We start from the raw sequence: 22,695 nt of genomic DNA, 5'->3' as shown, positions 1-22,695 counted from the left end.
CAAGTGACATCACACATCTTTGTCGCATTGCCAGTGGGAGGATCTCCGTAGCATTAGTGATCGCAATATTCAAATGCTCATAAATTTCTCATTATTTTTCCATTTTTTTTTAAAGCTTTCGTTGATCTGTTTTTTTGATTTTTTGTTTGTTTTCACACAAGCTTTCTTGTTCCAAATGTTTCACTTTCCTTTAAGTTTGTTGTAGGCCTGCTGCGTGAGTCTGCCCTGTTTATGAAGTCATATATGATGACATGTCGTCAGAGACAATGGTTCGCATTTTGATCTCCGACCTGGAGATGATTTTAATCACGCGGAAAAAAAATACAAAAAATAAAAGCCTTCGAAATCGACGATTCTTCCTGTCACCAACATGAAAAACATCAGACCCTTGTGCCCAACGATCCTATTACCATGAAGGCGTTTCCCAAATGTTATATGTATTCGTCTAGGGGCAACTCTCGATAATTTTGCTTCGGAACAGTCTTCCGATCAATATCTTTTTTCATCTCGCTGGGGTAGACAATAACGTGACGTGGCGAGTAGCAATCGCTCTCCTCCTGGTGGGAGTTGGTGTCGTCTCTGTGCAAGACACTACAATCTATGATCCTGATTGGTATTGGCCGAAATGACTAGAACCACACTCGCACAAAAAAACATCATTTACACAGGTCCCAAATACTGGAATGGTATTCACCAAAGCCTTAAACAAAATAGAAATATAAACACCTTCAAAAAACACCCAAAACTCTCATTCCTTAATGAGTACAACGTATGACACATATGAACTGCTTTCTCTTTTCCACGATATTTGACTCTCGACCCTATTTCTCTTTCCCCTCCCCTTTCCCTTTTCTCTGCTGGACACATAACAATTTTTTGTTTTTTGTTTTATTCCCCCCAGTTTTTAATATTCCCTTCTCTCCCCCCCCCCTAATTTATGTAGTCACCCCCCCTTTCCTTGTTATTCAAACCTATTTTGCGGTTCTTCATATATGGTCAAGATTGTCCTACTTTACTTTTAATTACATACGATTAAGATTACTACAAATTTATCCCGAGGGACTTACCATTACAAGCTTTGCTTTTTAATAAGTCCCTCATTTTCATTTTCACATGCTAACTGTAATCTATAATTTGTCTAATTATCAAAATGTGTTTGGAACAAAAATAATTATATATACTTCGACTATTTCCTACGAATTTGTTAATTAATTATTGAAGTATTCTTATGACACTTATTCTGTTATGTACATTCATACATATGTATATATGTTTGTTATGTTTATTATCAGAAAATGGAAGTGAAATAAACTAAACTGAAACTGAAACTGAAAACTGAAATGGACCAGCACTCACCCACTACCCGCCTGTGACTGGAGTAAAGAATTCGGTAGAGACCTTTGGGTTTATGGCGAAGGTGGCTTCTTGATGTGCTGGGGTAATATGGTGGCCGGGGGGGGGGGGCTACTGGAATTATAATTTAACATGATCATATGTGTCACACATGATCTTATGTTCCATCTCAAGTAGATATGAAAATGTTGAGACGATGCATTGATTTTCTTGTGTTTAAATATTTGATCTTTAAAACTATAGTTGGATTAAATATGCCTTTTCCATAACAAAATTAAAATTTTTAAACATTTTGAGATATGTTTTAACTACCCTGTGGGCTACCATTTACAATCTTGTAGTGCTGTTAGTTTGGGATCAAACGCTGCTTAAATAAATTAGAATTACTTTTTACTGGCGATATAATCTGATCCAAACCCAATTCATTACCAGTGGCGTATAGGAACCCCCGCCCTTAAAAAGTAAAATGTAAGGACCACACATGGAGTATGGGGCAAAATTTGTAAGGAACTGAGAGCGGCCGAACCGATTGAGCCAAAAATTACGTTTTTTTTATACAACAATCTATTTTTTAACACATTTTGATATTATATTCATAAAATATAATATTTCCTCCATTTCCTTTCCCTTTCCCCCTCTAAATTCATTTTTAAAATTCTTGATCGTGAAATCTGTTTAGGGGACAATGGCCCCAAAGCCCCCCCCCCCCACATTTTTACAACAGTATTCATTACTGAACAATCATATTAAAATGTTAGTATTTCCGAGTCGTTTTAATCCTAACAGTCATTATGATATCCATTTTCCCCCAAGTAAGTATGATGATTTCCGCCACCAAAATATCGAGTATCAAAATGATACTTGATGATAGGCCCAGTGATACGACAAACATTTCAAAGTGAAAGTCTCTATATCACGATAATTTTCAAACGAAACGAAAAAACGATGATCAAGTTCAATTCTCAGATTCTCCCATTCATTTTAAATGAATAAAGCAATTGTAGGAATTATTTATCTTCAATTCAATTCAAACAAACATTTATTTGATCGAAAATTACTTTTCATCAATTTTCATGTATAATATACACATCAATAATATCATTAATATAGTACAAAAACAATGGATGTAAAATACATTACATACATTTTATATGGAAGAAGGCGTGTAAAACCAGAAAGCATGTGCCTTTGTTTGTAATCGGGATACCAGTCAAACTATGAGTAAACAACAATTAAAAAAGAAAGGGCTAAGAGAAGGGAAAGGAAGAGAAGACAGGAGAAGAAAAGAGCATAGAGAGGCTAGCAAGCAATTAGAACAAGAAAGGGTAGACCTTATAATGGAAGCGACCTTGGAGTATATTTAACCCTTATTTTAGTAAAGCAGCTTCTTGTTTTTTTATTGATCTCCTGCAGAGTATTGAAGAGACATTTGCTCAACACATTATCCTGGCATATTCAAGCCATTTTTTTTTACAGGAACCTGTTAAAATTGGCTGGTAGAGAGTGGCTGGTACATCAAAGCCTAGCCCCAACAGGGAAAAAGAAAAAGAGGCATTTCTATCACAATTTCACATATCGTAATCATGGTGATGATTACTGTGTGAAGTACAGATACGTGTAGGTAAATGGTTATCCTACTCTTTCCTCTCCAGGTGGTTTCAAGAAAATAAAAGTGGCTTTACTATAATGGCAAAAGTGCCTTTTTGTCTCAATGAGGCTCAAACAATAGCAGATTTTTCCAAACTTAGGCAAAATAAGGAAAAGGGGTGGGTGATTTCGGCAGCGCCCTGAGTGGGGTAGGTTTCGATGTCCTGATACTTCTTTACATGTGTCTGATAGAGAAAGGCCTACTCTTTCGTCCCAATGCAGTTTTATGTCAGTAAAATTGGCTTGCTGTACAGCGAAAACAGCTTTTTGCCTATTTGGGGGGGGGGGGGGGGCTCCAAAATGGCAGATATTCCCGTAAACAGGCAAAATACGAAAAAGGGGTGGGTAACTTTGGCAGCCCCCTGAGGTGGTAGGCTCCAATCTCCTAACAATTATTTTTATGTAGCTGGTAGAGAAAAAATACCCTTTCAAATCCAATTAGTTTTAAGGCGATTTAAGTGGCTTGCCTTACAGCGGAAACAGCATTTTGTCTCAACGGGGTCTCCAAAATGGCAGATTTTCCATAAATAGGCAAAATACGAAAAGGGGTAGGTAGCTTCGGCAGGCCCTGAGGGGGTAGGCTCCAAACTCCTAGCACTTCTTTATATGTAGCTGATAGACAAAAGACTAATCTTTTGTCTCTAATTAGTTTCAAGACTTTTTAGGTGGCTTACTTTATAGTCGAAACGGGTTTTGCCTCAACGGGGGCTCTAAAATGGTAGATTTTTTACCATGTATAGGCAAAATAAGGCGGGGGGGGGGGGTAACTTCGGCAGGCCCTGAGAGGGGTAGGCTTCGATTCCTTAGCAGTAATTAATATGAAGCTGATAAGATGAAGCTGAAGCTCCGTTCTGTTTTATATAGTTATTATAGTCAAGGTTACTTTAGTTCGCATTAGTTCTCATTGTTTATACCTTATTCCGATTGATGTTGTACTTTGAATTTGACTATGTATTGTTTGATTTTGCTCCAAAATGGCATATTTTCCCATAAATAGGCAATATAAGAAAAGGGGTAGGTTCCGAATTCCTAGCACTTCTTTATAGACAAAAGACTAATCTTTTGTCTCAAAATAGTTATAAGATTATTTAGGTGGCTTGCTTTATAGCGGAAACAAGTTTTTGCCTCAACAGGGGCTCCAAAATGGAAGATTTTGTCATAAATATGCAAAATACTGAAAATGGCTGGGTGAGTTCGGCGCCCCCCCCCCCCTGAGCAAGAAGACTTTAAGGTGCCAGCACCTCTTTATTTGTAACACATATATATTAAAAAGGTTTGTCTCTAAGTGGTTTCAAATGAATTAAAGTGGGTTTTCTTCATAGTAGAAACGCTTTTGGCCTCAATTGGGAATCAAAATGGCAAATATCTAAGAACTGAAATAGACAAAATTTCGAAAAGACACGGGGCGACTTTGGCAGCCTTTGGGGCCATTGAACCGTATAAAAAGAAATCACAATACAAAAAAATGAAAAATTCGTTTTTGAAGAAAAAAAAATGGAATATGGTTGGAATCATATTATGTCACTAGTAAACAAGAAATTGTAATTGATGAATGCAGTGTTGGATCTCAAACTAACGGCAAGAGATTGTGAATAGTAGCCCATATATTTTATGGTAGTTTTAAAACATATCTGAAATGTTTAAAAATGTTGCCAAAATCTTCATTTTGTTATGAATATATCCCGTTTAATCCCACTGTAGTTTATTAGAGCGCCTCAATCTTTAACATCACAAAATCAATTTATCGTCTCATTATTTTCATATCTATCTGACCTGAGATGGAAATGAATATTGGCCATGGGTGTATTCCCTAAATTTCTAAAAATCAAAATTTCACTTTAATGTTACTGTAACGTTAGAGTTATCACCCAGGAACATTTGATAGAAAGTGGAATTTTGTTATGAATATATATATATTCCCATATATGTATATATATATATATATATATATATATATATATATATATATATATATATAAACTCAACAAAAAGTATGTCTCCCTTAATAAAAAATGCTGTAACTTTTGAACGCGATAATTTTGTGATATAATATTTCGCAAGTGGATTTCTACGCTCATTGAGCAATTCCTCTGAAAAAATGATCGGTTAAGCTTTGTATGAGTAATCAAAGATTGAATTAAAATGACAAGTTTTAAAGTATTTTTCCGGATTGTGTATAAGTACAGATTTGGGCTAAGATTGTACTTTGGTGAATTTTATGGTGCATCTGCTGTTTTTCTATCCATCATTTAACCACTCCACACTTTTGCTAACGTATGTTTATGGTCATGTGAGCACAATTTTTTGTGACATATCATCATAGTGGTTTACTAAAATTAACCAATATTAAATTTTATTTAAAAGGATGCCAATATGAGGAAGGGCAAAATTTATTTAACAGATTTAAACTTTGCCTCCATGCAATTGTAATTTGGCAACAAGATCATTCGAGCCGCGTTTTTTTTACCGTTGGCGCGAAATTCAAATCATTTGTCACGCCCGAATTCAATATAGGCTATTAAAAATAGTGCGAACTGGAAACATTGGATATTCGGACCTAAAAAGTTACATTTTAGGGACTGTTTGTAGGAATTCATAAAGAGCATACGTGTTTCACTAACAAAAATTGGGATGCGGGGAGCACTTTTAGAAAAAAAGATTTGTGAATAAAATAATAAAAGCTCGAAATGCAAGGAAACATATTTGATGTATATTGACTTAAAAAGGAACGTTTTCAAGTACAACATATACAATTAAACTTTTCTATTATATATTTGAAAACCAAAATGAATAAATGCTCATTGCATTTCTCCTTTTTCCCTTTTTCATCTTTGATTCTCTTCCTTTCTCCCTCTTTTCAATTCACTCGTTTTTTATCAGCCGATGGAGGGGGGGGGGGGGGCACGTGTCCCCTGGGGGGTGTTTCATCAACATTTTCATCCGACAAGTTGTCAGATCTGACATCTTTCTCTGATGTTGATTGGCTGAGAGGTACTGTTACTATGGTAACTGTCGGATAAAATGGGACTTGTCGGATAAAACGTCCAACAAGTCCTTTCATGGAACGCCCCCCCGTAGTTACGCCACTGCCCCCCTCCTCTTTAGGCCAGTGGGCATGATTATGTACAGCCTTTCCTCGAGACGAGGGTTCGCAATATGTAATAAACCTGCGCTCCGTAACACAAAGATTAGCGATCAATCGCTAAACGGACTGGCCAATCAAGATTAATGTTACTTATACGCATTTTCATGTAAATTTCAGTTATGTAAATAAAGTGCTGAAGCAATGAAGATGTCATATTTTTTGTTCATTTCAGCGTTTTTGGATAGCATGTATAGTTTGAGCATGATAAGAAACACACTACCCCAAATTTAGTTGAAAGGAACTGTTAATGAGTGCACGAGGTAGAGCTGCAGGCATACTGGCGGTATACTGACCAAATCCGGTAGTGACAATTAAAATATAAAAAAAAATAAAAAAAAACATAACAAATAGAAAAAAACAAAATATTGAAAAGTTTTTGTTTTTCAATTCTTAGAAATAAAGAGTTTTCGATTCGAAAGATGAAAAGTAAAGGTAGATTTCGAAACAAAAAAATAATAATCTGCGCATGCGCAGATATTTTCATAGACATACATGCATTTCCTTTGGAGTGATTGCTCGTTGTCTCAAAGACTCAAAGCTTTAGATCAAATAACTTAAATGATAAATAAGTATAGGAACCTACTTTGTTTTCTTCTTAAGACTTACCTACCAAAGTAATTTTACCACGATAATTTTGTTATCCAGAGGAATGACAAAAAAGACTGAAGCCCCCTAAATCACGATGGCCTAAAACGTGCATAGTATGGAAGCTTAAAAGTGCCATCCAGATGTTCAGATAATCATCTTGTCATGTCTTCATCCTGTGGGAGAGATGATCAGATGACAAGATCTTGGATCTCGTCATGTCTACATCCCGTAGAAGAGATGATCAGATGATAAGATCTTGGATCCGAGATCTTGTCATCTCACCATCTCTTTCACAGGATCTCGACATGACTAGATCCAAGATCTTGTCATCTGATCAGGATGTTGACATGACTAGATCCAAGGTCTTGTCATGAGATCATCTCTCCCACAGGATGTAGACATGACAAGATGATTATCTGAATATAATCATGGGTGGCCCTTCCATACTATGCACGTTTTAGGCCATCGTGATTTAGGGGGCTTCAGTCGTTTTTAACATTTTATTCGCGTTCCGCGCCTACTGCAAAAAATACAGGAAAAAAAGAAGGTCTATGCCAGAATCAACATGAGATCGAGCCTTCAGCGAAGTCAACATCTTCATTGGATAACAAGTGATTTTGTGCACGGGGGTCTCACTCTCATTAAATGACTGGACTTGGGAGTGACGACTGGGGGCAACTGCTGCAAGCACTAAACGTATGCTGTGTGTTGATATTTTGTTGTCGTTGGTACAGTTTGGGGGATAGATGGGCTTACTGTCGATGTTGGTGCAAATTACATACTCTATTTTGCTTTTCAGGCCATCGTGATTTAGGGGGGATTTTTTTTCTAATTTAGGCGTTTTTACACTCTATTTGCATTTCGCGCCTACTCGTAAAAACAATCCCTTTTCTTTGTCGCCGATGCTATCCACTGTCCAATGGCAATGACCCCCCCCCCCCCCCGCAGCCACACGAGAGAATATTCGTGTATGGAGCCGTCATCTTCTTGTATCTGGATAATTCTGCTTGAAATAGTTTGTGCTCTCACACAGCACTGAATAAATGAAATGAAGTAAAAAGATTTTTTTTTAATTGTCAAGAAAATCAAAAGGCATATTTCGACGCTAAATGTGTAGCAGAGTTTAAATGCATTCGCCCCAATTCTGTGGGTTTAGAATACAGTTACGACCTTCCGGTAGAGGCGAAGGTTACACCTTCACAGAACTTTCGACCTTGGGTAGTTGATCTAGTGTGTGCTGACCAATTATTTTAATCATACGTCTATATACACACAAAAAACTAAAGAAATCGACCGTTCCTCCAAGGCTGGCGTCTGCATGGTCTGGCTAACAAACAGAACAGATGTTATTTAGGTTCAGGCAATTATCTCGAAACCCTATATCTTTGATATTATATCTAATCATTTCGGACGGATTCCAGATCATTTTGCTTCGGATCAGTCTTGCGATCAACATCTTTATTCTTCTCGTTGAGGCAGACAACAACATGACGTGGCAAGTAGCAATCGCTCTCCTGCTGGTGGGAGTTGGTGTCGTCTCTGCAAATCTCGGTGACCAAAACTTTCCAGGGTGTTGGCCGAAGTGGACCAGCGATCATCCCCGACCCGCCTGTGACTGCAGTAAAGCATCGGGTAGAGACTCTTGGGTTTATGGTGAAAGTGGCTCCTTGACGTGCTGGAGTGACCGAGGGGTACCAGGAATGGTGTACAGGTGAGTGTTGTTTTGACACATTTTGTCAACAAAATTCAACGCTATATGTACAAAGCGTATCAACCAAAACTGGACGTTTTGGGGGAAAGCTGTCAAAAATACGCTTCTTTATATTAAATATATTTCTTCATAATGCCTATTTGTTTGTTTTTACTACTATGACTAGTGCGTTCAAAATAATATAGGCCTAGAATACATGATATCAAATGTGCTTACACAATTATGCAATATACAAAATCATTTATATATATTAACAATATAGTCATAATGAATACAACAACACGATGTCAGCATAAACTTCACTTACTAATAACAAAAATAAAAAAGACATATTAATTAAAGGGGAAGTACACCCTAACAAAAACTTTGCTGTAAAAATAGCAGAAAAAAAAAATTCGTGAAGGTTTGAGGTAAAATCCAATAAAGATTAAGGAAGTTATTAAAAATTCAATTTTTTAATGTTTGACGTTATAAACGAGCATCTGCCCCATATGTCATAATGCATAAATTTCATTGTTCAATGGTTCGTGATGACCTTATGGATTTTCATTTTCTTTTTAGGAGCGGGTGTGAAATGATTTGTGTATAATATACTAAAGGTATGATAAAAACCATTTTCAATTTTCTGACCTTTCATTGTTTCTTTACTGTACGATATGTAGGAAAGCTGCTCACATAATGATGACACAAATCAAATAATTAAGATTATAATAACTGTTTTGTTCTTTGATATGTTTTCCTCAAACCTTCGTCAATATACTTTATATGACAATATGCAAACAATTTACCATGTTTAGAAAAAAATCCAACTGGATTGAGTGGAAAACCACGGAGAAAATCGATTTCAAACACACGGAAGGACACACAAGATTAGCCAAATTATAGTAAGGATTGTAGGGCGCTTAATAAGGGTCTTTCTAAGCGCTCAGTTTTCTGTCTATCAACTATAAATTACCGGAAAAATAATCTTGTCAAATTCAGAACAAAAAAAAAAAACCAACGAAACGAAACTAAGAAGTACACCTCCGTATACACCGACCCACAACTGCTATCTAGAGATAAAAAAGTGGGCGTTAGCAAGGTCTTAAATTGATCCAGGGAGTTGGCATTATGGATGTAAGATGGTAGTTTATTGCACTGGATTTGATCGCCGTAACTGGAATTTTTCGGAGTCCGAGAGTGAGCTTCAATGTTGTTGAAGAACGAAGTGGTACGAGTGAGCTAGAAGAGCGGAGAGAGTTGGGGTTAGAGAGATATTCAGGAGCTAGGCCACTGATGATTTTATACGTCATGAAAAGAACTTTGAAAATGATGCGCTGGTGTATTGGAAGCTAATAAAGTTATTTCAGAATTGGTGTAATAGATTAAGATTTTCTTGAAAGAGTAACAAGTCTTGCAGCGGTATTTTGGATGCTTTGGAGTGGGCGTAAATAGGGACTTTTCGCATTTACCAAAGGGAAACTCTCTACAACGCATCGATTCCTTTGAAAATGCAATTAAAATTACAATGGGGAGCTGAGAGGCTTTTGTCGAAAGTTGGTGGACTGGGACAGCAGATTGTCCGAAGATTTGCACCAGACGTACAATTGCAAATATGTCGTTGTCCAGAGTCAAAAGATTCCGATGCTGTCCCGGTCCATCACTTTCGACAAAAGCCTCTCGCTCTCCATTTTGATTGACTTGCATTTTCAAAGGAATTGATGCGTTGTAGAGAGTGTCTCCCTAGTAAATGCGAAAAATCCGAAATGTGAGCATGATGAGAGTGGGTTTCCAGGAAGAGCAGAATTGCAATAATCAAAGGGGGGATGCAAAAGCATAGGCAAGTATAGCAGTTGTGGTATGGCCGAGTAGCCTCCTCATTTGTCTAATCTTGAATGTAGACTTACATCACCCCAAGATCCCTTACCAACTTACTACAGATCAAAGGCTAATTATTCCTGCTACTTGCTATAACTTTTAAAGGATTTTTTAATGGAATAGACCAACAATTTGAGTTATAAACAAAGTTTGTGAGGCTACAGTGTCACAACATTGGAAACCAGTATGTGTTATGGACGGACGAAATGTTCAATCCTTAGGTTTTGGTTGGAGTTGGAGTTATGTCAAATTGGCTTATTACTAGTAACTTTTAGATAGATAAGACGTCACTACGGTTTTTAATTTGAATCGCTTTTAGTTCCCACCGAGACTCGCAATAGACGCAAATCACGATTTTAGTATTCATAACCGTTTGATAGTTGAGACTTTCATGGTTGTAACGCTTATATAAAATGTTTTTTCACGTTTTTCCCCGAAAATCATTATGGCAACTGGTTGAAGTGTGCGCCGGGGTTAAATAGGCGCACAATTCAATGACAACCGGTTATTGAAATAAGCGTCCACTGGGCCAGGACTAGGACCGGGGACTAGGACAAGGCATATTCCAATATCAAAAAGGCACTTATTCCACAATGCAGGCTTTATCTGTCATTGCGAAACTCTTCATGGGGAAAGGTAGTGAACAATGGCTGCATTACTAACGTCCGTAAGGGAGGGGATAAGTGCTTACTGACGGAGAAAAGAGTAAAGGCCTGAAATACCAAAATAATTATAGTACGTAACTATTCTTGCATCTCTCATTGTCGTCACGACGTTTACAGATTTAACCCAGAGTTACAGACACGTTCCCAAGCCTCAAAGGGCTGCAACAATTGGGATGAAGCAGTGTGTGAGGGCGAATACTTGGGTGGAGTAGACCAAGGGCAATGGAGAACTGGTTTGCTGAACATCCAATTTGAAAACGAACTGGAAGGGGGTGTCATACCTGCCCTCGCCAAAGCCTGCATCACTCCAAGAACAAACGGGTACGTGTGGTTCTGGGTCCGCAGGATCGACTACGGCAAAGTGTCCTTCGTTGATGGGTCAAGTTCCAAACAAAGCGGCGAATGCTTGGCTATCAGAGTCGGTAACGATGGTAGAATCTACGGCCGGTATTTTAGTTGCAGTGACAAGCTACCGTCCTTCATTAGGATCACACCAGTACAAAGTCACTAGAGGGACCGATCTGAAAATGAAAGGCGATTGCCTTGACCAACCGTAGATCCTCTTTTTCAATTCGAAGTCAAGTGTTGTGCGAATGAATCCTCTGGATGTTAGTTAGCACAGGGTCACCCAAACAGCATTATATAAGATTAAAGTATACATTCACCATGTCGACCTCTGTTGTTGTTGTCGTTTATCACGTTTAAGCCAAACTAATCAAAGAAACACTGATAAATAGGCATAACGAGTTCATCGAGAAAATTACGGGTAAACATTGGCCTACAAGACTCTGAATAAAACTCGAGATGACCATTGCTATTTTGGACAGCCTGATATTCCTGTGGCATCTAATTCTATGGTGTAATAAATCATTTAATTAGAGATTGAGATTTAATTCATTTCAAATATAAACATTGCATTTCCCGACGCAATATTGTCATATTCAATTAATCAACACCAAATGGTGAAGATTTGTGCAAATAAGCATTGAAACGATGACGTCACTTTTTTTTTCTTTCAGCATTTTGGTAACCATTTCTTGAGTGAGCATGCATGATAAATAACACAGGTAACCCAAATGTGGATGGAATCGGTTCATAGAGCCCAAGATGTGGCCATATAATTTGCACTAAGCGCCAATGAAATCAGTAAAAATAGGCATGTTTCAAACTTTGGCTTGATCGCTAACAGTTATTAACCAGGCAAAACTGCACCCAGTTCGATGGTAGTACTTAAGTAATTTTATTAAGCATTTAGGTGGACATTGATCAGGTCAATGTGAACCAACTTCTGATTTCAAATGTTATTTTTGGAGGCTTGTCATTATGCGCTGCCTACAATGGGGTCATGAAAATGCTGAAATACCAAAACGCACACACACCCACAAACACACCAGTCCCCTCGAAGCAAACGAAATGATGACGTCACAAGATTTTTTTTCTTTAAATATAGGGCTGTTGAAAACATGACGTAAAATATTTCGCCCCGTGTTTTTAAATAAATTTAGTACACGACACAACGAGTTTGACCGCCATTCATACCTATTCTCATAGTAGAAATGAAAATCTTTCATGTTATTTTCATGTTTTTTTGTTTTTTTTATATATAGTAACTATATTAACAATCAGATTTCACGGTTCATGTAACTTACTGTTATGAGCAGTCAACGAGAGAAGTAATAAAACGGTTGGACACATATAACTGTATCTTCAAATGTTGTTTCTGTACATGTCTGTTGGTTGTTCTGCATGAGTTTGTTCTGTATTTTAAAGGGGAATGAATCGTTTAGAACATGCAGACTTGTGTTGAAACAAAAAAAATCAAAGAATAAGAACAAAGAAAATTTGAGAAAAATCGGACAAATAATGAGAAAGTTACGAGCATTTGAATATTGCGATCACGAATGCTATGGAGACCCTCCTATTGGCAATGCAACAAAGATGTGTGATGTCACACGGCACTTTCCCGTTGGTGGACCATAAAATACCCCAAAATGTATTTTTTAGCCCTTTCTTATGGTGATACACACTCTTTATCCATAATTTTTTTTAAAATTTGTATTACATGCCCTCCTATAGAAAGAATACATGATTTACTGATATATGTGATAAAAACAGGCAGTTTAATTGAAATATATACAAAAGTACTGGTATAGTTGTTCACAAGTGGCATCACACATCTTTGTCGCATTGCCAATATGAGGATCTCCATAGCATTAGTGATCACAATATTCAAATGTTCATAATTTTCTTATAATTTGTTCGATTTTTTTTCAAGCTTTCATTGATCTGTTATTTGGATTTTTCTATTTTCACACAAGTTTTCTAGATCCAAAGTTTGTATTTTCCCTTAGGTTTGTTGTAGGCCTGCTGCGTGAGTCTGCCCTGTTTATGAAGTCATATATGATGACTCGTTGTCAGAGACAGTGGTTCGCATTTTGACCTCCGATCTTTGAGATGATTTTAATTACGCGGAAAAAAATAAAACCTTCGAAATCGATGATTCTTTCTGTCACCAACATGAAAAACAACAGACGCTTGGGCCAAATGATCCTATTACCAAGGCGTTTCCCAAATATATGCAGGGGAAACAGCATTTTGCCTCAACGGGTGCTCCAAAATGACAGATTTTTCCATAAATAGGCAAAATACGAAAAGGGGTAGGTAACTTCGGCAGGCTCCCGAGGGGGGTAGGCTCCAAACTCCTAGCGCTTCTTTATAATATTATGTAGCTGATAGACAAACGACTAATCTTTTGTCTCAAATTAGTTTTAAGACGATTTAAGTGGTTTCCTATATAGCGGAAACAGATTTTTGCCTCAAGGGGGCTCCAATGATAAAATAAATGATAAATAAATGATAAGGCAAAATACGGAGAGGAGTAGGCTCTAAATTTCTAGCATTTCTTTATAGACAAATGACTAATTGTTTTGTCTCAAAATAGTTATAAGAGGATTTAGGTAGCTTGCTTTATAGTGGAAATAGGTTTTTGCCTCAACGGGGGCTCCATAAATAGGCAAATTACTGAAAATGGCTTGGTGACTAAATGTGCTAGCACCTCTTTATTTGTAATACATATATAAAAATGTTACTCTTTTGTCTCCAAGTGGATTCAAATGAATTGCAGTGGGTTTTCTACATAGTAGAAACGCTTTTTGCCTAAATAGGGGATTCAGAATGGAAAATTTCTAAGAACTGAAATAGACAAAATTCGGAAAAGGAATGGGGCGACTTTGGCAGCCTTCGGGGCCATGGAACCCTATAAAAAGAATTCACAATAAAAAAATAGAAAAATTATATTTTGAAGAAAAAAAAATTAAATATGGTTGGAATCAGATTATGTCGCCAGTAATCAAGATATTGTAATTGTTTAATGCAGTGTTGGATCTAAAACCAACGGCACAATATTATGAATAGTACATGTAGCCCATATATGGTAGTTAAAACATATCTGAAATGTTTAAAAATATTTCCAAAATTATTATTTTGTTATAAATAATTCATGTTGAATCCTACTGTAGTTTTTTAGATCACAAAATCAATTTATCGTCTCATTTTTTCATATCCATCTGAGATGGCAGTGGATATTGGCCATGGGTGTATTCCTATTTTGGAGGTTTGATATTTAAATTTCACTTTAATGTTACTGTAACGTTAGAGCTATCACCCAGGAACATTTTGATACATCAACGGCGTATTAATGATATATTCAAGCGGAGAAATGGTAACTTACATTTCACCTTACCGTTAAAGGTTATTGTTTTTTAAATGTTTTGCTATTTCACATCGTTCTTTAAATTCGTCTGTAGAAATATATATATATATATATATATATATAGATATACATATTGTATATATCCCCATATATATATATATATATATATATATATATATATATATATATGGACAATTCCATAAAATAATCAACCTTTTTGTACGTCCGACCCCCATTTTTCTTAAGTCATACTTCAGTTTATAAACTGACCAAGTCATGGTCCTTTGAGAACAATACAGACTATCAAAAGAACAAGAAATCAGAGAGAGAAACTTTCATGAAGTTTCCACATGTAGGGGGTCAGACGTACATATTTAATGGAATTGCCCATATATATATATAAACTCAACAAAAAAGTATGTCCCCCTTAATAAAAAATGCTGTAACTTTCGAACGCGATAATTTTGTGATATAATATTTCGCAAGTGGATTTCTACGCTCATTGAGCGATTCCTCTGAAAAAAATGATCGGTTAGGTCATGCATGAGTAATCAAAGATTGAATTAAAAATGACAATTTTTAAAGTATTTTTCCGGATTGTGTATAAATACAGATTTGGGCTAAGATTGTACATTGGTGAATTTTATGGTGCATCTGCTGTTTTTCTATCCATCATTTAACCACTCCACACTTTTGCTAACGTATGTTCATGGTCATGTGAGCACATTTTTTTGTGACATATCATCATAGTGGTTTACTAAAAATAACCAATATTAAATTTTTATTAAAAAGCATGCCAATATGAGGAAGGGCAAAATGTATTTAACAGATTTAAACTTTGCCTCCATGCAATTGTAATTTGGCAACAAGATCATTCGAGCCGCGTTTTTTTACCGTTGGCGCGAAATTCAAATCATGTGTCACGCCTAAATTCAATAGGCTATTAAAAAAAAAGTGCGAACTGGAAACATTGGATATTCGGACCTAAAAAGTTCATTTTAAGGACTGTTTGTAGGAATTCATAAAGAGTATACGTGTTTCACTAACAAAAATTGGGATGCGGGGAGCACTTTTAGAAAAAAAATGTGTTTATTTCTGAATAAAATAATAAAAGCTCGAAATGCAAGGAAACATATTTGATGTATATTGACTTAAAAAGGAATGTTTTCAAGTACAATATATACAATTAAACTTTTCTATTATAAATTTGAAACCAAAATGAATAAATACTCATTGCATTTCTCATTTTTCCTTTTTTCATCTTTGATTCTCTTTCTTTCTCCCTCTTTTCATTTCCCTCGTTTTTTTATCAGACGATGGGGGGGGGGGGGGGGGCACGTGTCCCCCGTAGTTACGCCAATGCCCCCCCCCTCTCTTTAGGCCAGTGGGCATGATTATGTACAGCCTTTCCTCGAGACGAGGGTTCGCAATATGTAATAGACCTGGGCTCCGTAACACAAAGATTAGCGATCAATCGCTAAACGGACTGGCCAATCAAGATTAATGTTACGTACACGCATTTTTATGTAAATAAAGTGCTGAAGCGATGATGATGTCACATTTTTTGTTCATTGTTTTTGGATAGCATGTATAGTTTGAGCATGATAAAAAACACACCACCCCCAACTTAGTTGAAAGGAACTGTTAACGAGTAGACGAGGTAGAGCCGCATGCACACTGGCGGTATACTGACCAAATCCGATAGTGAAAATTCAAATAATAATAATAAAAATACATAATAGAAAAACAAAATATTGAAAAGTTTTTGTTTTTAAATTCTTGGAAATAAAGAGTTTTCGATTCGAAAGATGAAAAGTAAAGGTAGATTTCAAAATCTAAAAAAAATAATCTGCTCATGCGCAGTTATTTTCATAGACATACATGCATTTCCTTTGGAGTGATTGCTCGTTGTCTCAAAGCTTTAGATCAAATAACTTAAATGATGAATAAGTATAGGAACCTACTTTGTTTTCTTCTTAAAACTTACCTATACCAAAGTAATTTTACCACGATAATTTTGTTATCCAGAGGAATGACTAAAAAGACTGAAGCCCCCTTAATCACGATGGCCTAAAACGTGCATAGTATGGAAGCTTAAAAGTGCCACCCAGATGTTCAGATAATCATCTTGTCATGTCTTCATCCTGTGGGAGAGATGATCAGATGACAAGATCTGAGACCTCAGATCTAGTCATGTCATCCCATGGGAGAGATGGTCCGATGACAAGATCTCAGATCTAGGATCTAGTCATGTCATCCCGTGGGAGAGATGATCTGATGACAAGATCTTGGATCTCGTCATGTCTACATCCCGTAGAAGAGATGATCAGATGATAAGATCTTGGATCCGAGATCTTGTCATCTCACCATCTCTTCCACAGGATCTCGACATGACTAGATCCGAGATCTTGTCATCTGATCAGGATGTTGACATGACTAGATCCAAGGTCTTGTCATCAGATCATCTCTCCCACAGGATGTAGACATGACAAGATGATTATCTGAATATAATCATGGGTGGCCCTTCCATACTATGCACGTTTTAGGCCATCGTGATTTAGGGGGCTTCAGTCGTTTTTGACATTCTATTCGCGTTCCGCGCCTTCTGCGAAAAATACAGGAAAAAAGAATGTCTATGCAGGAATCAACATGAGATCGAGCCTTCGGCGAAGTCAACATCTTCATTGGATAACAAGTCTCACTCTCATTAAATGACTGGACTTGGGAGTGACGACTGGGGGCAACTGCTGCAAGCACTAAACGTATGCTGTGTGTTGATATTTTGCTGTCGTTGGTACAGTTTGGGGGATAGATGGGCTTTAATACTGTCGAAGTTGGTGCACATTACATACTCTATTTTGCTTTTCAGGCCATCGTAAATTTATGGGTGATTTTTTTTGCTAATTTAGGCGTTTTTACACTCTATTCGCATTTCGCGCCTACTCGTAAAAACAATCCCTTTTCTTTGTCGCCGATGCTATCCACTGTCCAATGGCAATGACCTCCCCCCCCCTCGGAGCCACATGAGAGAATATTCGTGTAGGGAGCCGTCATCTTCCTGTATCTCGATAATTCTGCTTGAAATACTTGGTGCTCTCACACAGCACTGAACAAATGAAATGAAGTAACAATATTTTTTTTTTTAATTGCTTAGAATATCAAAAGGCATATTTCGACGCTAAATGTGGAGCAGAGTTCAAATGCATACGCCCCAATTCTGTGGGTGTAGAATACAGTTACGACCTTTCGGTAGAGACGAGGGTTACACGTTCACAGAACTTTCGACCTTGGGTAGTTGATCTAGCGTGTGCTAACCTACTATTTTAATCGTACGTCTATATACACACAAAAAAAATCTAAGGAAATCGACCGTTCCTCCAAGGCTGGCGTCTGCATGGTCTGGATAACAAAAAGAACAGATGCTACTTAGGTTCAGGCAATTATTCTCGAAGCCCTATATCTCTAATATTATATCTAATCATTTTGGACGGATTCCAGATCATTTTGCTTTGGATCAGTCTTGCGATCAACATCTTTATTCTTCTCGCTGAGGCAGACAACAACATGACGTGGCAAGTAGCAATCGCTCTCCTGCTGGTGGGAGTTGGTGTCGTCTCTGCAGCTATCGGTGACCAAAACTTTCCTGGGTGTTGGCCGAAATGGACCAGCGATCATCCCCGACCCGCCTGTGACTGCAGTAAAGCATCGGGTAGAGACTCTTGGGTTTATGGTGAAAGTGGCTACTTGACGTGCTGGAGTGACCGAGGGGTACCAGGAATGGTGTACAGGTGAGTGTTGTTTTGACACACTTTGTCAACAAAATTCAACGCTATATGTACAGTGCGTATCAACCAAAACTTGACGTTTTGGGGAAAGCTGTCAAAAATACGCTTCTTAACATATTTATTCATATTGGGCTATTTGTTTGTTTTACTACTATGACTACTGCGTTCAAAATAATGTAGGCCTAGAATATATGATATCAAATGTGCTTACTTAATTATGTAGTATACAAAATCATTTATGTATATTAACAATATAGTCATAATGAATACAACATATAACGATGTCCGCATAAACTTCACTTACTAATAACAAAAATAAAAAGACATATTAATTAAAGGGGAAGTACACCATAACAAAAACTTTGCTGTAAAAATAGCAGGAAAAAAATATTCGTGAATGTGAGCATGGTGAGAGTGGGTTTCCAGGAAGAGCAGAATTGCAATAATCAAAGGGGGGATGCAAAAGCATGGGCAAGTATAGCAGTTGTGGTATGGCCGAGTAGCCTCCTCATTTTTCTAATCTTGAATGCAGACTTACATCACCCCGAGATCCCTTACCAACTTACTACAGATCAAAGGCTAATTATTAGTGCTACTTGCTATAACTTTTAAAGGATTTTTTAATGGAATAGACCAACAATGTGAGTTATAAACAAAGTTTGTGAGGCTACAGTGTCACAACATTGGAAACCAGTAGTGTTATGGACGGACGAAATGTTCAATCCTTAGGTTGTGTTTGGAGTTGGAGTTATGTCAAATTGGCTTATTACTAGTAACTTTTAGATTGCTTTGACGTCACTACGGTTTTTAATTTGAATCGCTTTTAGTTCCCACCGAGACTCGCAAAAGACGCAAATCACGATTGCAGTATTCATACCCGTTTGATAGTTGAGACTTTCATGGTTGTAACGTTTATATATAATGCTTTTACAAGTTTTTTTCCGGAAAATCATTATGGCGACAGGTTGAAGTGTGCGCCGGGGTTAAATAGGCGCACAATTCAATGACAACCGTACCGTGTTTACAATTAATCGGCATTTGGTTCAGAACCAAAAGCCGATGCAGAATCGGGTTTTGGTTTGCGTTTACACGTTGTTGCAGCTCGCGGTTCAGAACCGCGTGCCGATGCAAAAACCTAAAATTATACGCACACCAACAATATACGTCATGTAATAAAGACAACGCTGGATTAGTGCGCTTACAATTACGTCACAATGGTAAAGTAAATGAAATGCGCACAAATTACCGATGCAGAATCGGCTTTCTGTTTACACGTAGTAAAAAAGCCGATTCTGCATCGGCTCGCGGTTCAGAACCTACTACTTTGGTGGTGCAAATTGCCGGTTCTGAACCGCGAGCCGATGCAAGTTACTCGCGTTTACACGCTATGAAAAAGCCGATGCTGCATCGGCTTGCGGTTCATAACCGCGAGCCGATTCAAATGCCGATTAAGTGTAAACACGGTATTGGTTATTGAAATAAGCGTCCACTGGGCCAGGACTAGGACAAGGCATATTGCAATATTAAAAAGGCACTTATTACGCAATGCAGGCTTTATCTGTCATTGCGAAACTCTTCATGGGGAAAGGTAGTGAACAATGGCTGCATTACTAACGTTCGTAAGGGAGGGGATAAGTGCTTACTGACGGAGAAAAGAGTAAAGGCTGGAAAGACCAAAATAATTATAGTACATAATAACTATTCTTGCTTCTCTCATTGTCGTCACGACGTTTACAGATTTAACCCAGAGTTACAGACACGTTCTCAAGCCTCAAAGGGCTGCAACAATTGGGATGAAGCAGTGTGTGAGGGCGAATACTTGGGTGGAGTAGACCAAGGGCTATGGAGAACCGGTTTGCTGAACATCCAATTTGAAAACGAACTGGAAGGGGGTGTCATACCTGCCCTCGCCAAAGCCTGCATCACTCCAAGAACAAACGGGTACGTGTGGTTCTGGGTCCGCAGGATCGCCTACGGCAAAGTGTCCTTCGTTGATGGGTCAAGTTCCAAACAAAGCGGCGAATGCTTGGCTATCAGAGTCGGTAACGATGGTCGAATCTACGGCCGGTATTTTAGTTGCAGTCAGAAGCTACCGTCCTTCTTTAGGATCACACCAGTACAAAGTCACTAGAGGAACCGATCTGAAAATGAAAGGCGATTGCCTTGACCAACCGTAGATCATCTTTTTCAATTCGAAGTTAAGTGCTGTGCGAATGAATCCTCTGGATGTTAGTTAGCACAGGGTCACCCAAAAAGCATTATATAAGATTAAAGCATACATTCACCATGTCGACCTCTGTTGTTGTTGTCGTTTATCATTTTCATCAAGAAAATTACGGGTAAACATTGGCCTACGAAACTCTGAATAAAAATCGATTTGACCATTGCTATTTTGGACAGCCTGATTTTCCTGCGGCATCTAATTCCGGGGTGTAATATATCATTTAATTAGAGATTGAGATTTAATTCATTTCAAATGTGAACATTGCATTTCCCGAAAGCGTTATTGTCATACTCAATATTTAATCAACACCAAATGGTGAAGATTTGTTCAAATAAGCAATGAAGCGATGACGTCACATATTTCTTTGTATTTTTTTAAATTTCAGCATTTTAGGAACCATTTCTTGATTGAGCATGCATGATAAACAGCACCCGTAACCCAAATGCGGCTAGAATCGGTTCATAGAGCCCAATATGTGGCCATATAATTTGTAGTAAGCGCCAATGAAATCAGTAAAAATTGGTCCCGCGTTTTAAACTTGTATCAGTTATCAAACAAGCAAAACTGCACAGAGTTCGATGGTGGTATACTTAGGTAATTTTATTTAGCATTTAGGTGGACATTGATCAGGTCAATGAGAATAAACTTCCTATAAATGGGACTTCGAGAGGCTTGTCAGCATGCGCTGCCTATAATGGGGTAATGAAAATGCTGAAATACCAAAATACACACACTAAAAACACACACACACAAATCTCCTAGAAGCAAACGAAATGATGGCGTCACAATGTCTTTTTTCTTTAAATGAAGAGCTGTTGGAAACATGCCAAAAACAGATTTCGCCCCCGTGTTTTAAAAAAGTACACGACACAACGAGTTTGACCGCCATTCATACCTATTCTCATAATAAAAATGAAGATCTTTCGTATTATTTTCATGTTATGTTTTCTTGTTGCTTTTTGAATGTATGATAAATACAAACGATCAGATTTCACGGTTCATGTAACTTACTGTTATGAGCAGTCAACGAAAGAAGTAATAAAACGGTTGGTCACATATAACTGTATCTTCAAACTTTGTTTCTGTACCGTTGTACTGCATGAGTTTGTTCTGTATGTTTGGTGTAAGCCTACTGCGTGAGTCTGTCCTATTTATGAAGTGATGATGACTTGTCGACCGTCAGAGACAAGGGTTCGCATTTTGACCTATGAGGTCCCAAATGAGCGCTGTTGATTGGTTGAAAATCAAGTTGCGATTGATTGCAACTCTTTCTGCAACAGGCCCCTGATCTTGGAGATGACTTTATAAATAAAAGCCTTAGAAATCGATGATTCTTCCTGTCACCAACATGTAAAACAACGATCTGATTACCAACGCGTTTCCCAAATATTATATGCATTCGTTTAGGGGGAACTCTATATAGATCATTTTGCTTCAAATCAGTCTTCTAATCTTTGTTCATCTCGCTGTGGTAGACAATAACATGACGTGGCAAGTAGCAATCGGTCTTCTGCTTGTGGGAGTTGGTGTCGTCTCTGTGCAAGACACTACAATCTATGATCCTGATTGGTATTGGCCGAAATGGACCAGCACTCACCCTCTACCCGCCTGTGACTGGAGTAAAGAATTCGGTAGAGACCTTTGGGCTTATGGCGAAAGTGGCTTCTTGACATGCTGGGATAGTTTGGTGCCCGGAGGGGGGGGAGGCTACTAGTACTCGAAAAGTCTCGAATTATAACATGATACTATGTGCCACATCGAAGTTGAAAATAGGAGCCTCTGGAACTAAACCTGGTCTTAAAACGCTAGTCTCCGGAACGGCTCTGGGATTAACGACTGTAAAAAATGCAATGCTCTGGAACTGACCACATGCATAAGAAATGGGGAGTCTCCAGAACTCAGCATGATATAGCGCACTGGAAAGAGAAACACAATTTTAGGGTCTCTGGAGCGGGGGAAAAAAGAGGAATTCATATGGTCTTCTAAATTGGTGATGCTCTGGAACGGA

General features: G+C 37.8%; 2 protein-coding genes across 2 annotated transcripts; both read left to right on the top strand.

Annotated features, from left to right (window-relative positions):
* The first annotated feature begins 8,120 nt into the window (after positions 1–8,120).
* Positions 8,121–12,665, top strand: LOC129258358 (uncharacterized). The gene is made up of 2 exons (XM_054896642.2): positions 8,121–8,444; positions 11,084–12,665. Exons 1-2 carry the CDS (start codon positions 8,221–8,223, stop codon positions 11,475–11,477), a joined length of 618 nt encoding a protein of 205 aa, XP_054752617.2. The 5' UTR covers positions 8,121–8,220; the 3' UTR covers positions 11,478–12,665.
* Positions 12,666–18,025: 5,360 nt separating this feature from the next.
* Positions 18,026–21,748, top strand: LOC129258360 (uncharacterized). Its single transcript, XM_054896643.2, has 2 exons — positions 18,026–18,466; positions 20,201–21,748. The coding sequence occupies exons 1-2, from the start codon at positions 18,243–18,245 to the stop codon at positions 20,592–20,594; spliced, it is 618 nt and encodes a 205-aa protein (XP_054752618.1). The 5' UTR covers positions 18,026–18,242; the 3' UTR covers positions 20,595–21,748.
* The last annotated feature ends 947 nt before the right edge of the window (positions 21,749–22,695 follow it).

Source organism: Lytechinus pictus, chromosome 4 (assembly GCF_037042905.1).
Source record: "Lytechinus pictus isolate F3 Inbred chromosome 4, Lp3.0, whole genome shotgun sequence".
NCBI lineage: Eukaryota > Metazoa > Echinodermata > Echinoidea > Temnopleuroida > Toxopneustidae > Lytechinus > Lytechinus pictus.
This window is presented reverse-complemented; position numbering and strand designations above follow the sequence as displayed.